We start from the raw sequence: 17061 nt of genomic DNA, 5'->3' as shown, positions 1-17061 counted from the left end.
CCTCCACCATGATCCATACATTTCATTTACTATCCCCTTTTGCAGACACCAGACTTGACCCTGCAAAGCATCAGTCCTGTGAGAAGCCTCACTGAAATGATTGTGGTTACTCATGGCACACAGCACCATAATACCTGAACAGAGCCAGCAGACTAGTTACTCACACCAATATCAACGTTCAAGTTGCAGCAATGGGGCCATTAAACATAGTAAAGAGACCAGKGCTCCAGACCTCCCTGGTGCTAACTGGCTCCTGTGAGATGCCCAGAACTATTAACTCCATGTGTAGTCCTATGACTTGCATGCTTAACAAATAATGTGAAAGCAATAGCATTTTACAGATTTTTTAAAAGAGGCCCAGAGAAATTGCAGCATGCAACTCTTGAAGATATTTAAGCATCATTTCACCCAATGGTGYAAATTTCAAATGATCTAGATAGCCGGTTTCTTTGTCAATTGCAGCAWGCATACTTAGCACCCTACATTACACTGACTTTAAATAAGATTTAGATCTTGTCTGTGCAACATAACGAAGTGCAATACAGAATCCATGACACCCTGCAGACTCAAGCCACTTGGTCCAGTGTTACGTGAAGAAACGAGAAGCAGCATGATACTTTTAGCAAGAAGCAAAACCTAAGGTAACAATCCCTAAYGCCTTGGGTTCAGCACTACGCTGTTGCAGCTACCTGACATCTGATTATGGAACAGCTTGACTGACAACAGCTTCTCTCTTCATAACTTTTTGCTACTCAYTGGAGACACGTCCACAAGCTCTGAATGGCCAGACTTTTAACAATATCTGCATTCTGAAAATCCTGCCCTAAATCACTTTAAAGTTACACTTCTCAGTCACTGTCAAAATCACTTGGGCTTTGCAACATTCAAAAAATCTGGAGCAAAGTTACTTAAACAAGTGCTTTAAGCACTTTGTTGTATCACGGCCTTACAAGCCAGGCAGTAGTTTTCCTAAAAAAAAARAATGAAGTTAACTGCCCAGTCCAACACTTTAACTTGGGCTTTTGGCAGAGAAGAGAAGAAACAAAGTCAAAAGAATAAAAATCTGTACTTACCACTGTGCAGCAAAGAGGCCAGAACCACCAAAGAAGTGCCAAAGCCAGCAGCAGAAAGAGAATCAGGAGCGCAATGAAAAGGATCGTCCCAGTCAGCTGCAAACAAGATGATTACTCAACATGTCAAAAAACAAGGCAGGAACCTTCAAGTCACACAATTAAAGTGAGCCATGTTTTCCTCTCTTTGACTCTGCAGGTAGATTGTACAGTCAAACACTGTTATCGCTAGGGTCATGTCAGTATTTAGTGCCACCAAACTGTATCTGAAGCTGCGATTCAGGGAAACACCTCCTGTTAGCAAAGGAATTCATGGTATGCTTATAGCCCGCTGGATTAAAGGGTCTGAAACTTGCATATGAACCATTTGCAAATCAGGGCTGACAGGTCCCTTAATATTGTCCAAGGGGCATTTCAAACCACATGGTCACAGACTCTCAAGTGTGCAGAGCAACCTTTCATTGCCAGAGATGCAAAATATACAAATGCTGATATTCAAATCATGGGTATTTTGGAGTGCGTTAGCATGCCAACATAACACAGCRGAGCAAGCTCATTAGCTCAGCCTCATCAGCTCACAAAGCTGTCTGCATTGTGTGTGCAGTCTGGGTCGAGATGCAAACACAAACTGAATGCTCATGCACACTAGTTTGTAATGCTGCTGGTTCTTGGGTAACCTTGCTGGAGCTGGTTCAGCTGTTTTTACACCACACTGTAGTCATGACCTTAACCATTCCTACAATACTTATAATYCATCTATTTCCCTGCAGAGAACGGTAGGACTCTAAGGACAGGTGGTCAGTGTCTACACTCACAACTGASTTCAGATTTTCTTTAAAAATATTAGAATTCAAAAATARCCACTGTAACACTTGAGATTAGCTTTTCAGAGTAGCCAGGCAACAAAAGAGGATGTGATCCCTGATTTTCCTGGATAAAACTTGATGGACTCTTTTCTACCTGGAGCATTTCATGTCAACATGTTCAGAAGATGTGCTGACTCTGGGTATTGCCCTGACAACAACAGTAAAGCAGATGAACATGTGCTGCTTGGCCCCAGCAAAACATACAGAACTAACAGCTTTTTAGAAATTAAACGTTTGATGCAGATGAGGAGCAGCAGGTTGGGACACACAGTTTCCCTGGTCTACACTGGACTCTGGGTGATGCTGATTAGCTCCAGTGCTCCAGCTATTTCATTTATATTGTCAAAAGAAACCTCTTCAATGGTGGATTTTCTGAGTTTGAGAAGAGGTTCATTTYAGCAGCAGGAGGGATAGCAGAGAACAGGCAAAACAGGGTAGCAAACTGGAGAATGGCCTGGGACTGGGAATAAGTAAAAAGAGCTTGAAGAAAGGTCTGTGAATCAGGCTACAGGGAATGGGAACYGCCTAGAAAGAAAGCTATGAGAGATTTTGGAACAAGGATAGGTGGGAGCATGGGTGGAAAGAAAGCAAATTCTAAGGAAGATTTATGGAGGATACAGTCCAWGAGATTCACCTTGTTAAATCTGAAAACTACTTGCTGAGTTCCCATAAGGCAACACAAACTCATCCTTAGCCCCTTCTTATGACACAAGTTCCCCTTATTGGTCCAAGTGGGCTTGTTTTCCCCTCAGACAGAGAAGAAACTGAAGGTGAAAAGAAAGCACCAGCTGACCAGAGTTTTGCAAAGTCTGGGTGAGATCCTGAGTGACTGACTGGCATGGTATCTAATTCTTCCTCAGGCCAAATCCTAGAGCTGTTGGCACTGACAATTAAACACACGACCAACGCAGCAAGGGTTGGTACCCCCTCTTCTAACCACACAGGCCAGTATCCCACACATCCACAGCGCAGCATCACCTCTCTGCTGCTCTGTGACTTCTTGTTACAGGTGCAACAAACTGACCCATTCTGGGATGTGCTCTCTAGCCCACCTCACTCATCTGGTCATGGAGCTGAGAAAGCCAAGGTGGAGCACCGCGACTTGTGTATGGCCTCCTGCTCCAAGGAGTCCTGTGAGAAGACACTGCCCAGCTGCAGTTCAGTACTGCAACCCCCCTCTCTGTCCCTCTCATGCCCTTGTGCAGCACTAACGCATCTGGAAAGTGGACACTTGGGACGTGTGAATTCCTGGTGAAGTCAGTTTGTTCAGAAAAGGCTGAGTGAAAAAATCAAGCTGAACTTTAGAACATATTCCTGCCCTCCTTTAAAAACAAATCCAAGCATAGCACTGATGCTGTGCATGAGCCACAGATGCACATACCACCGCTACTGTTACTTCAAATAGACATTACCTGCTTGTTTTGTAACCTTTATTCCCAGGAGTTGCTTTTCCCACGCTAAGTGCTCACATGTATCACCAAGACATTTGCCTGCAGCAGCTCAGCAGCTGCTGGCAGCCAGAAGCTAAAAATTCCTCTTCCAATGATAAAGTACACACAGTATTGTAGTGAAACTGGACTTGGAAAAGGAAAGAGCAGACTTCATGCAGTTGAGCAGGAATGAGCACAGGTATCACACAAAGGCTTTAGGAGTAAAGTCAAGAAGATACTTACTGTAAAGAAAGGACAGAAGAGCCAGCTGGGGAGGAGAGCAGAGCAGGCCAGCTGACTGCCACTCACAGAAAAGCAAACAGGAGAGAAAAGAAAATGGAGGAAGTCTCTAAAACAAAAAGAGCAGAACGCGTGAGATTATGGACAAACTTGGAAACTGAACTGCCAACCTCCCCACTTGTGGGATGCGAACGTAGTGAGCCAGCCTGGTTTGTACAGCCGAGAATCGGGCCCCTTGCATCTTTCATATTCAGTCTACAAGAGCAACAAAAGTTGCCAGATTGACAGGATTGGAGACTAGATTCCTCTCTTTATCCCAAGGCAACTGTGATGACAGCGTCCTCCATCCACGCTCTGGCCTGTAGGGACCCCAACTAGGGCTAAGACTTCAGAAATAAATGATGTGTGGGTAACTGAATGCACCAGTTAACACTTGTGTTTCACTGCAGACTCAAAAAGTTTCATTATACCTGAGGTAGAAGAAGGGTGTAAAATGTGAAAATATCAGTTTTCTGTATAGAAAACTTGGAGGGAGAATTTGTAAAATCAGGTGAAGCAGCAAAAACATCTCTGCTAAATTCTGAGTCCCCACACTCTACACTGTTTCAATCTGGTGTGAAATTTCCCAGCTTCATTGCAGGAAACATCAGAAAAATCAAAATTGCAAATTACAGTTGCTGTCTCTCTATCTTCATTCCTGCCCTTCTGTTCTGTGGCTGTCAAAAAGGGCAACAGTGATTACAAACCAGTATGACAGCAATTCGTGTAGACTACAAAAATCCTTTTAATAATAAAGTTCAACTTTGATACAAAATGCTTGGCATCAGGTACTGTGGCAAATTTTGTGTAGTCCATAAGCACAGGGCCAAATCTTCAGGTACTAAAAACTGATAATGTATTGATGCTAACTTACACCAGCTACGGGGATCACCTATTCTTACCCCAAAGCAAGGAAGAAGACCGCTTATTTACAAATAGCCAGCTTTTTCACATTGATTATTTGATTCTAAAATCAGATTTTGTATCCCTGACCCTCTTCCTGAGGCTAAGAGGTCTTTTGACATCACTCTGGAGTGGCACGTGTCACTGCCATCACTGGCCCCCAGCAGCATGTGATCCCTTGGCTTGCCTGTAGGATGGCCCATTAACAAGAAGCTCATCCCAGGATCTGAGGCTACGATCTCTTTTGAGTCTTCCCCCATGACAGCAAGAGAAGCAACCATCCCCTGTCATTAAGAAACTGTAAAAATGCCTTAAGGAAGAGGCAAACTGAGGAGGTCTAAGAACAAATGCTGTAAGCTCCAAACAAAAAATAACCTTGATAGTTGAAAGGCTCTTCCATGTTGTGGCCCTCCTAGATCCAAGCCCTGACAGTTATATCTTCCACCCCAGATCCCATAATGGATCCCAGTGCTCTACAGGGTTTTGCTTCCTGACACTCCTCCCCTGGTTTTCATGGATTTCCTTCTACTGTCATCTTAGATGTGAAGATCTCTTCCCTGGGACAGGAATGGGCAGGGAGTCTTTTGTTGTAATTGCTTATTCAGTAATCTATCATGATTTATCCATCATCAACAATAATTTAATCTTAACTGGCCCTAGTTATTTTTCAAAGTTTTGCTGTGATCCAGTCAATAACTGTGATGCAGAAGCTATAGAAAGCTCATGGTCATTCAGGGAGGCTTTGCCTGAAGAGCAGCTGTCTCTTTCCAAGATCTCATGGTTTCTCTGTCAAGCCCCATTGCAATTACTTACACACTGTGTGCTGGTGATGCTGACAGAGCTGGAGATGAATGTTAGCCCGTTGTTCATGCTGACTTGTAGGAAAACCACCCTAAAGCACAAACAGATAGATACACTTATTTTTAGTGTCATCTTTATACCCATTKTTCCCTTTATTCCGGCTGTGTTTTAGCCATTGGCTCATGAACACGCATGGATAACACGTCCTGCTGAGTCAAGGCAGTTTCATGGCTTCAGGTGCTTACCTGCCTTTGTCTCTTTGCTTGCCCAGGAACCAGCCTTTTAATGTTGACTTAATTGAGTTGGGGCATATGCTCTTTTTAAAAAAGCTCCATCCCACCTGGGGCAAAGGGCACTAGGACAGTGAGTCATAATGTAGTCTCAGACATTTGTAATACTAGCCTAGATAGCACAAGAAACTTCTTTAAGGTATTGCTTCCCCCTGCAACCCCAGCTTCTGCAGCTTGAAGAGACAGACAGTGTTTTCTTTTATATCCAGGTAAAGCCAGAGTACCTCCACAGAGGTCGGGGAAAAACACTGAAATGCCAGTGAAATTAAAGCAAAATCTGGCTCCAGTCATTCTCCAATATTATAGAAGGGGCCTGAGAATTTACACCATCCTGGCATCTGCTCTAAGCTGTCTCTTTGTAGCCTTACTTAAACTTTCCCCCCTACAAGTACAACATTCCCACCTCGCTCTCAATACAGTATTTAAGCACCCAAAAGATAACCACAGAGGAAGTCGGGGCCTTGTGCCATCTCACTCAGGAGTCTGGGGGATTAAAACAGCTGAAAATGCTAACACCAGCAAAAGCAGAGGAGGGCAAAAACCAGGAAATAACATCTACAACACAGCAAAGGAATTCAAATCAAGCATCTCTTTTTAATCAAAATGAAGAGTATGCTTAGAATTCAATCAACTGAAAAATGGGAGATAGGGACAGAGAAGAAATCACATGTGTGTACTCAAAATTCTTCTTCCCATTTTCCCCACTGGTATCCAAAACCTACTGCTCCCTACCTTTCTTATTGCTCTAGTTTTCTCCAAGTCACCTCACGCTGACAGCCTCACAACACCACCTGGTCATGTGGGTAGACTTCCAAGATGTCCTATTAGACAGTCCCACCCAGGTGGAGCTCTGAAGTTCCAGAGATGCAGCGCAATAACACCTGAAACTTGCTGCGTTGCAGTTTTTGCTGCAGATTTGAAGCCCTGGGCAGGATGCAACAGAAGGGGCAATCCAAACATYCATCAGCATCCATTAAAGCAGAATGAGACCTGACACACAGCAACGCTGAGTCATTGCAGATATCTGCATCTCTAGAGACAGTACAACATGGGCACAAGGATGCAAGGGTGATTGTGGCCGAGCTGATGTGAGAGTTGAAAGTTTTAAGACCAGCCCTTTTTCCTCCCTTAGCTACAACAATACACGTGGCTGCAACATTCCCCCCGACCCCGAGAACCACATACCCAGGTATTGACCCCCCGCCTCTTGCATGGTATGCTCTGTCTAGCACTGCTCCAAGGAGGGTACCAGACTGGCTGAGAGCACCAGAGAGTTAAAAAAAAAAACCTGTCATCATGCTGCCGTTCACGCCAGCTTCACTCCCAGTGCTGCACGATCACAATATGGGGGCATGATCCAAAAGGGCCTTTGATTAAGCTATGCTGAAGATCGAGCCTAGCATGGGGCTATACTTTCTTATACCAGGAGAGGATTTGGCATGTAAGGGATGGCTCTATTCCTACCACAATAAGTCTTCTTAGCTGGGCATTTTGGGCAAAATTCTGAGCCTTTGGCTTAGTAATGACTTCCTCATCCAGAAATCCCCTCTCTCTTAACATTTGCTGGAAAACAATACTTACTGTCCAGCATCTTCTATCACTGGGGCAGGACAAAGCAAATAAGTATCATGAACAATGGTCGGCTTTTCATCTGAAAAGAAATGAAAATTACTGTCAGGGATGTAAAGCAGAAACTGTCTCGAGCAGGCCACCCCCTGGAGAAATGTCAACATTAGTGAGGGCCATAGATGAATTCAGCATATGGACAAGTGTCAATATTCCCCAATGGTACTACTTACTCAAAGTCGACTTCAAAATGGTTGATAACTGCTGTCAGGGACATTGACATTCTTCCATTTCCTAGCTGTGGCATTTCTAGCCTGCTAATGTTATACTGGTATCAACAGGAACAGTCAACCCAGTATTTGGCTCTGTAACACTCCTCTTGTCTGTCTGAAAAGTGCACCCAAACTTTACTCATATCAAATACTCCAACCCCAGGGGTGGCTCATGGCTTCTCAGAAGCACAGGCAAAATTTAACTCTACCCACCTCCAAATACACGCACAAAGAGGAAAGGCAAAGGCTGGTTTGTCTGAGCCCTGGGAAAAGGAAGGACAGAAGGGGCAAAGCTGAAGTGGAGAGACAGGAGAAAAAGCCACAGAGGGTCATACATGGGAGACAGGCAGCATGGGGTCAGGACTGCTCTTACCACAAGGACCCATCCTGCAGTAGCTGCTGCCTCTTCCATCCCCAGCTTTCCCTTTGCAGCAGCAGCGCCTGCAGCCAGCCCTGTTTTCCAAGGGTTCGGTATAGGCAGAGCCAAAAGCAAGGCAATGGGTGCTTTGCTGCCTCCTTGCACTCTGCTGCTCCAACAATCAGCAGTGCTTACCCTGTCGCTTTCTAAACTCACACCCACACAGCCAAGGCCCCTGACCAACACAGAGGGGAGGCCCAGCAATGGTCCTCCATTGTACCTTTTAGTGGCACATCCCACTAAAAGTGTGTGGTCGAGGCACAAGAGCAGAGCAGGTCACTGCTGTGACTGCAGCTGAGCTCTGAATAGCCCAACAAAGCAGCTAAGGTGTATGTCAGAGAAAGACAGCAAGGAGTCAACCCAGCCAGCAGGTCCACAAGAGTCTACCCCATGGGAATTTAGGGCGGGTAAAAGCTGCCAGCTTATGTGTACTGTAGAGACTTGATTACTCTTTCTGTCCAGGGAAAAAGAAACTCAAGCAACAAAACATAAGAGTTGTTCCTTGCTGCTTCGTGCTTCATCCACCCAACCGCACATGAAGACAAAACTCATTTCCACATCCTCATCTCTGCTAAAACAGGGAAGTTATACTGGTGAGTTTAGGGCCAACCTGAGGGCAAAAAAACAGCCAACACAGATCGGTGTCTCATCATAACATCAGATTACAGCTGTTGCAGACCTAACCCAAAGAAAACAAAGCATGGAAAAGATGTGGACTCAGGGTAGTTTTCCTCTTCTGTACTTCAAAATGCAGATCAGCCCTAGCACTCCCCATGCAAAATCCAGTCAAGGTGCTTTTGGAATAGGGACAATAAAGAAAAAGCTTGAAGTCTGGCTACCTGGTAAACCACAAGAAACAAACCTCTGGCAGAGGGCGTCTGTAAGTGGAATGAGAATGACACCACCAGAGTTTATTTAATGCAGCCTCCATGTAGGCAGCCAGGATGGGAAATGAAGGAGCAATTCATGTGCTCCTTCTTGAAAGTGAATTCACTGCTAGGGAAGGCACCAGACTGACCGCGACAGAATATAAAAGCCCCTACTGTGCTCAGCCAACAAGGGTAGCATATACAGAAAAAGAGCAAAGTTCCCCTCCCTRCACCGTGCTTTACTCTGCCAGACATACACTGCTGCTTGGGAATAAGAGACTGCTGAAAAATTGGACACTCAATCTTTTTCGGCCTTTCAGTCCTTTGCCTGGCTGCTGAGACAGCAAACAAAAGCCTCTGTTTAGTACAACAATTACAGTGAGTTTCCATGTTACAGACTCTCTACAATGAGACCAGGGACTTGCGTCCCAGAGTAACAGAGCAGGCCTGGAAGTGCCCTGCTTTATGGCAAGTATCTCCTGAATCAGTTCGAACATATCACCAGAGGATCACGATAGCATTGTGTTATTTTTTTTAAACTGGTGATGAACAAGGGAATAGGGAGCAATTTTATTCCTCCCTCTTAAAACCTGATATCCAATCCCTACTGGTTGTATCTGTCACCCATCTGAACCATTACAATAAGGCCACAACTCACTATGCAGCAGAACGTCCCCCATAAGCCCCCACAACGCAATGCTCACAGGTCGCAGGATTGAACGGGAATGGATTTCAAGCTTCTGTTAGGCATAGTTTCCTACCCAGCTCCCCCACATCCAGTGCAAAGACTCCCCGACTTGGATGGAAGGTGGGCTGTGTCCCATGAGGTGACACCACCACATGGAGCACTGGCTCCCACCAGCCTGCAAACTTACTGATAGTAAGGCTGTCATTGAGCTTGAAGCTGCAGAGTACCTGGTCGATATTTCTTGCATGATAAAAGCCATTGCCTCTTACCACAACTTGAAAGGATTCTGTAAGGATAAATAAGAAAGAGTTATGAAAAAAAGCTAACTTTACCCCTCTAATACAGCATTTCCTTCCAGAGTGATCTGAAATACAATGTTACCATGGCTGCTTTCTGCCCAATGTCCGAACCAAAAGATTCACACTGACCCTTGCAATATTCAACTGCAATAGCCCAGAATGCCATAGCGGTACTGGCACTTCAGAGTGGCATTCATCTCAAGGTTGCTCCTGCAGCATCTCGCAGGGCCTTAGCACCTTAATTAAAGATGGTATGATAATACTGTGAGCCTGACTCGGCTCATGTCATCTTGTGGTTCCTGTTCTGCTCTCAGGCCAGACAACTGTGCTAACCACACTCATCAATCCTCCCTCTAATCTCCCTGGCACGTCTCACTTGGATCTCAGCAGGAGCTCATTCAAACAGACAAGGACAAAGCCGGACTCCCCTCCTCATCTCCCAGTGAATCGGAGAGGAAGACTTTGAATCTGGTACCAGCCCTAGAGTAACACAGTCTCTGCCCATACAAGAGCTGACACAGTGCACATCCATGCTAACATCTGCTGCATGTGGGAGTTGCTAAGGAATTAGGAGCTGCCATTTTCTTCATGCCCTTCCTCCACAGCCCCCACCCCAGTGGGGGAAACAACCCATGGCACAAGAAGAGACCCACCACATCAGACCTGCTCTGGCTGCCTGCTGGCCAGAGAGCAAGCACTTGCTCAGCCTGCCCTCCAGCTGCTCCCGAACTTCTGCTGACTCGGCCCTGACAGGGGCAAGGGAGACACCTGCGATTTCTGTTGTTACTGTGATAAGGAACTGCAATTTGTTCATTCAAGTAGGGAATGCCTCCTCAGACTTTTCAGCCAAGCTTTCAATGGTTTTTCTACTGACAGAGCAGTTTGACGTTTGGGCAAGGCCAATCTGGGAATGACACTGTCAGAAGTGAGGTCCCAGCTGCACATCCCCTCCCTTTGCTGGCACCGCTGATCATGCCGCTGTACAGTGAGCTTGCTCACGCTCCTGAAAAATAACCCTCTGTTGCCAGCAAGATTGGTAAAAGTGATCTGGCTGGTTGAACATCTGCTGGAAATAGAAACGTGCAGGTGGATGGAGCGGGCAGAGACACCATGAGTGCTGGTAGCACCAGCTGAGCTTATGTCAGTCATGAAGCCACACCTGGCGTTAGCACAGCCAGGACAGGTAAGAAGTGGGAAAGGTAATTTAAGGAAGAAGGTATTAAGAAAGCTGACTTGGTTTCTCAGCTTCTTCATAGTATACTTTTAAAACTATATGGATAACGTTTCTCCTTAGATATCTGATTACAGGACAATACAGCCATCTGCCACTCTTCCCACTGTATTATGCAGAGATGAACTTGACACAGCATCACAGTTGCTGTCTGGTACAGCCACAGGAGAAGGCCTCCTCTTGGGGCCAGCCCAGAATTGCCAAGCTGGGCATGAGATGTAGCCAGAGGGGGAAATGGCAGTGGGAATTTCCCCCTAGGTCACAAAATACACCATAGCTGCCACGTTGACCACAGAGCTAACATCTTCAATGAAGGCAGACAGAAAGACACATTATGAATTTGTTCTGTTCTAAATGCTTTTTTGAATCTCTCTTCCATGCTACATGCAAGAAACCAGCTATGACCCACATCACACAGCAAGGCAAAGTCAAAAACAGGTTACACTTTTATACAGAAATCTCATACTGTAGCTGAATCCATTTCCTCCACAGGGCTCACTTACACCAGCTTCTGAACAGCATTTGAGACCTGACTCTCTTCTCACATCAATTAAACACCAGCACAATACCCCTGGAAATGGTTAATCTTCAAGTTACAGAGATGAAAACCAGAATAAACTGCAGAGAAGTTCTCAACTAGCAACAATTAAAACTATGAACAAGTCCACATGTATCATCACTTATTTTCAGGCCAAAATACTATAAATGAGAGGAAAACAACTCTGATAGGATTGAGGGGAGCAGTACCTAATTTATAGTGATATAAGTGAGATCTAGCTCTTGACATCATTTCATATGATGCCCTGCCACAGTATTTGTATGCTTTGGATGAAGGACTGTTATTGGAAAACACAATATGAGGCCCATCAAAGGTGCCTGAAGTACATATTAAGCTTAGTCTGCCTGCTCTGCACAGTCAAGTTAGTATGAGGATGTGGAGTGCTTTAGCTTTTCCATACAAACAGCTTGTTCCTGCCAAAAACATAGTCTCACTACATCAAAGTCTAATGCAACTTAGCACTCAGGGCAAATGGGGCACAGGCATGTGCAAGAAAAGTTGTGATCAAGCACTGCAAACCCACACTCCAGTTTTCCGCATGGTAACTTGTCCTTAGAGCAATGCTCTGAAGCAATGCAGGCTGCAGGGAAGGCGGGTATCTGAAAAGATAGTTTGGGAGGGAAAAAGAAAACGTCTGCTGGAGCACATATTAAAGTGAAACATATGCTTTGGCACTTTGCTGAAGAAAGACAATCGGATTCAAGACCTTAATGAGCATGCCAAGAGCCAAGAGCACAAAACTAATATCAAAATTTGGCCCATTTATTAAGGGAAGAGTTATACTTCCTGGTTCCCATTGGGGGGAGGAGGCATGCACTTCTTTAAACAAATAAAAGTGGACTGTATGGCAAATTCAGCTGCTTCTTACTCCAGGATAAATCTGGAGCTGCTTCAAGTCTGATTCATGCCTTAAGCCACTCCACATTTAACTCAACTGACATCCTGAGAGTTATTCTTGATCAGCATCCCTTTTCCGCCAGCAGAGCTGACAGCCATGGCTGGCCCCCAGTGCAAGCTTGGCTGATGTTCACCTACCAGAACTATTTGGTTGCAACTGCGCATTGCACTGGAATTTTTTAGCCAGCCCACTCCACAGCAACATAAACATCCAGCAAAGATGATCATTTCTTTTTGTCTCAGCTTTATACAAAAGCAGCTTGCAGAAATAAAAGTTAGATTTATTTTCCGCCCCTGAAATAATGGTCTTAAAAGGCAGCAGCCAAAGGCTTAATTGTTAGCTATTTCAGTGACTTTAAAAAGATGCAGCAAATACAAGACTTTCAGCACAGAACATCCAAGATAAAAGCTGCAACCAGAACTTTAGTCTTGTCAAGACATTTTATTTCTCCTGCCCTTCTTTTCACTGTCATCACCACTCTGCACAGTCAGTTGCGAAAGGAGAACATCTCCTTTGTAATAACCTGTCTGCCAACACAAACTGACAATATAGTTTCAATACCAAGCTTGCATGAAAATGTGAATAGCTGGTACTGAATTTGGTTGTTGCTATTAAGAAGTCTGGTCCTTCAAATGCTCTGGAGCATTAATACGTTTCGGATGATGGTCTGTTGAAATGGCTAATTCCATTTAATTTTGCGCCCTGGCTCTGGCTGCGTCCTTTTCTTCCTTAGTTATTGTCAGATGGTAGATTGTAGCTTTTGACAAGACAGCGAAGGGAAAAAGGTCAGCACGGAAACAACCGGGCAGTGCTGGCAGCGAGATGGTAGGTTGAAGCTGGTGTGCGCTGGCTGTGCTGTCGGCTCCGCTTCTGTGACTCTGACGAGAAGCTGACGGCTTGCATCCACACCTGGTGGTTGATGCGGCCACTAGGATGCCACATCCAGCAAAACCTTTCAATCACGTCTGTGTACCGTAAGCATAATCAAAGCAATGATGCTGTCAAACGGGATATGAGGCACCTCCAATTCTGCACTGAYAGCCTGTTTACAGGCTGCATGTCTTGGTCACTTTAAATCAGAGGGACGAGAAAGGACCCAAGTATGTTTCTCCACATCAGGGACTACAAATTTGCAGGGTCAAAAAGCATTAAGCATCAGATAACTGTCATAACTCGACTAGATCAACTTGTAAGTGGACTCGCCAGATAGCTTCGTCATACAGAGCCAATGTCCCAATTGGACCTGTCGTAATTCAGCTACAACCACATGGAAATAGCTTCATCAGCAATTAACTAAGCCTCTGGCAAATCAAAAATGAAGCTGAGATCACCAGTAGTTACCAACACAGAGGTAATTATGAGTGGCAAGAATGATTACAATGAGTGGGTCAGAGCCTGTTCTAACTCCCAGTCAAGACTGGTTTACACAAAGTAACACAACCTTTATACTCTCATACCAGATTACTAAAAAACAGTAATGATGCTCAACAGAACCCAAATTGATCATCACCTCTTTACTTAGATAAGTTTCATACAAAATGCACAGACAGATCCACATTTCAAGGCTGTTAAAAAGCAAGCTGCTTTGCTGGGGAATGTCAAGGTGTATGGCCCTCTTCCAAAAATCTAAAGTTAGGAGTATATGCACTCACACACACATATCTAGAGAAATATAGGCATATATATATAGACAAGCACTTGATGTATTTTACATACATACTCTCTCTACGGACAAATGTCAGAGCTGATCCTGATTTTATACACATGTTGATGTTTTGATATTTTTCATCACCATTTTGAAATGCAAATTTCAAATACTTATTTTTCTAAATGCTAATAAAATTCTTAATTTAGAGAAAAAGAGGAGCAGAACACTAAATTTCCAGAAGAGTCATGCTCTAATTTTTTAGCTCTAAATGTACAATATATACATTTATATATAGCATTCAACAACCAAATGATATTTCTTATCTATTATTAGATATTTCTTATCTATTATCTAATCTATTATTAAACCATATTAAATCATTACCTAAATTTAAAATACATTAAAATTCTTAGATGACTCCATATGCTTCAGTACTTTTCTGAATTAAAGCTTGAATAATAAACTGCACAAATCACATTACATTTAGAGTTGAACTACATCTGACTGTCCAGTGAACTGGATTCAGGATCCAGATTCACATACCATGAGAAAACTTGTTCAATCCAAGGAGACTCCCTCCAGGAGACAGTGGTGTATAGAGCTGTAGAGATGAATCCCTGACTATGTTGAAGTAAATGGGCTTACTCAGGATAATAAAGACAAGCACAAGTGTAAATATTTGCAGCCTCACGCTTTTAAAACCTCTTGCAGGAGTTCATTTCAGAAAAAGGCTGACAGAACCAGGCTCATGGCAAAAACTACTACAGGCCTGACTTTCGGTGTCAAAGGCCATCTAGCCCACACAGACAGTACGCACCGGTCACAGAGATGCAACTGTGGCTTCCTCCTATTTTAAAGTTCCCTGCTGCCATTAGCAAACCTTCGGGCACACAAGCACCAAGCCTCAGGTGCTGTTGTTTCAGCGACACTGAACGGGACAGAACAAACCGCAGTTGATCCCTTTTCTCAAAGAAAAATTTTGTTCTTGTTGCTGAAACATTGTCCATTTTAAAAAATAAATCTTCTTCTGATTTATTTATTCTAAGACTTTTGAAAAATCTTTTCAAATTTTCAAATTCAAAATCTTTTGAAACAATGCTTTCAATGACATGTTCGTAACATTGCACCAAACAGTTTTAAGAAATCACTGAAATCACTACTGGAGCATTTACAGGCATTTTCTTTTAGCTAAAAGCACTTTTTGCTAAATGAGAAAACTTGTAATAGGATGTTCCACAAAATAAATTGTCTGGCATATAATAAAAAAGCGGGAAAAAAATTAACCCTATGATATAAAAAAAGCTTTGAAATCTCAAAGTTTTAAAATTGCTTCTTTACTTTTGATCAACTCTGCAAGGAGATTTTCAAAAGCAATTTTTTTCCTTTTTTAATTGTTCACAGATAAGATTTTATGACAAATGTCTATTCCAGAATTATATCTTTACTAATAATTCAAAAGATACTAGGATATTTTATTTTAAATTTAAATATTCAGGGCAAGATCATAGTGTGATTGACATGTGGAAATAAAGAGCGAACAATTTCTCTTCTCTGTGATTTTTTAGATTTTCTCTGAATCTCCTGTTTTGATCTGAACGTTCAAGATCAGCTTTCATGCATCATTGCTATTTTATACTTATATTTTATATGTGCTCGCTTTTGTATAAGGAAATGAACACAAGACAGGAACATCAGCTTTGAACAACCACGCTGTAAACTATACCTTCCAGCAAACTTATGGTGGCACTCTTACTCTGCTGCAACAGTCTTTTATATAAGCAAAAATAAAGCAAACAAATTGCTAACATAAACCAGAACAAATACAAGTTAAATATACTAAACATGAAAGGCATGAAATTATCAACAGCTCCTTTTGGGATTCTTCACATTTACCATAGCCACTAACAGTTCGTTTATCGCAAACGAGCAAAACACTAACACTTTGGAAAATGCGTCAGGTATCTTGGCCTATGCAGTTTATTATACCTGGTTCACTAAACCTGAAACGTCTCTGAATGTTTTGCAAAATTCTGTTCTAACTGCTGACAGGTCCTAGCAGATCCAAGAAACAATCTTTCCAGAAATTTGTGAGCTGTCACTATTAGACAGTAAGATATCTTTGGCAATACAGCTTATATCATTTTTGGCTCCTGTTTTTCTTGAATATTTTTTAAAAATGGTATCTCTAACTCCCAAAATGCTCCTCAGTTAATTCTCCAAGGGACATTCAGCTACACACGTATCTGCGCAAGCTCGTTCCTGAGCTAAGAGGAGACACGCAGGGCTTTGCCCGCTGCCTGAGGGGGCTTCCCAACACATCCACGGGCTTCAGCTCTGACACCCTCAGGTCACTACTGACACTTCATCGTTATGTATTTGCCTCCTCAGGCCATTTTACAAACTTACCTCCTGCACAAACGCTCGATGGTTCAGCCGCTAGGATCTCAATGCAAGACTTCTTGAGAATCTAGAAGATTGAGATAATGGCATTTTTGATAACCATTTTTAACTACACTTTATTAAGACAGGAAAGAGTCCTCCTCTAGGTTTCAAAATCCCCAACTTACCGAATCAATGGTTCCTCTTAGGGCATAAAAGCCTCCTGTTACTGGGAAAACATGATCGATGCTGTCAGCAATTGTTGACAGCTGCAAAGAAAGACAATGATAAATCAGGAGGAAAATAAAATTACAGTGGATAAAACTGGGCTGTTTCATACTTGCTAAAAGACATCATACTGACACGAAATGATTTATGCCTTAAGTAATTAAATAAATGCCTTCATCTGATGCTGTTACTTGTGCAGGAGCATAACAGAAAAACTAAACAAGAACCAAGCAAGCAAACCAGATTCAAAATTACCTGAGTTTCATTGAAATCTTTCACTCCAACACAGTAAACAATAGCGCCAAAGCTTCTCGCTCTGTTGGCCTAAATGTTAAAAAAAACCAAACCATTAAATACAAAGCCATAT

General features: G+C 43.2%; 1 protein-coding gene across 1 annotated transcript in view; it reads right to left on the bottom strand.

The window, feature by feature from the left end:
- The window catches only part of ANTXRL (ANTXR like), a 60712-nt gene that overhangs the window by 26695 nt on the left and 16956 nt on the right, over nucleotides 1-17061 (bottom strand). The window contains exons 7-13 of the mRNA XM_026061330.1: nucleotides 16950-17018; nucleotides 16655-16735; nucleotides 16494-16554; nucleotides 9640-9738; nucleotides 7221-7290; nucleotides 5362-5440; nucleotides 1074-1169 (exon numbers count right to left, since the gene is read on the bottom strand). Of these exons, the coding sequence (XP_025917115.1) occupies nucleotides 1074-1169; nucleotides 5362-5440; nucleotides 7221-7290; nucleotides 9640-9738; nucleotides 16494-16554; nucleotides 16655-16735; nucleotides 16950-17018 (555 nt within the window). The remainder of the gene's footprint in view (nucleotides 1-1073; nucleotides 1170-5361; nucleotides 5441-7220; nucleotides 7291-9639; nucleotides 9739-16493; nucleotides 16555-16654; nucleotides 16736-16949; nucleotides 17019-17061) is intronic.

This window comes from Apteryx rowi, unplaced genomic scaffold (genome assembly GCF_003343035.1).
Source record: "Apteryx rowi isolate R43461 unplaced genomic scaffold, aptRow1 scaffold_18, whole genome shotgun sequence".
Lineage (NCBI taxonomy): Eukaryota > Metazoa > Chordata > Aves > Apterygiformes > Apterygidae > Apteryx > Apteryx rowi.
The sequence above is the reverse complement of the archived record's forward strand: the minus strand, read 5'-3'. Positions and strand labels throughout refer to the sequence as shown.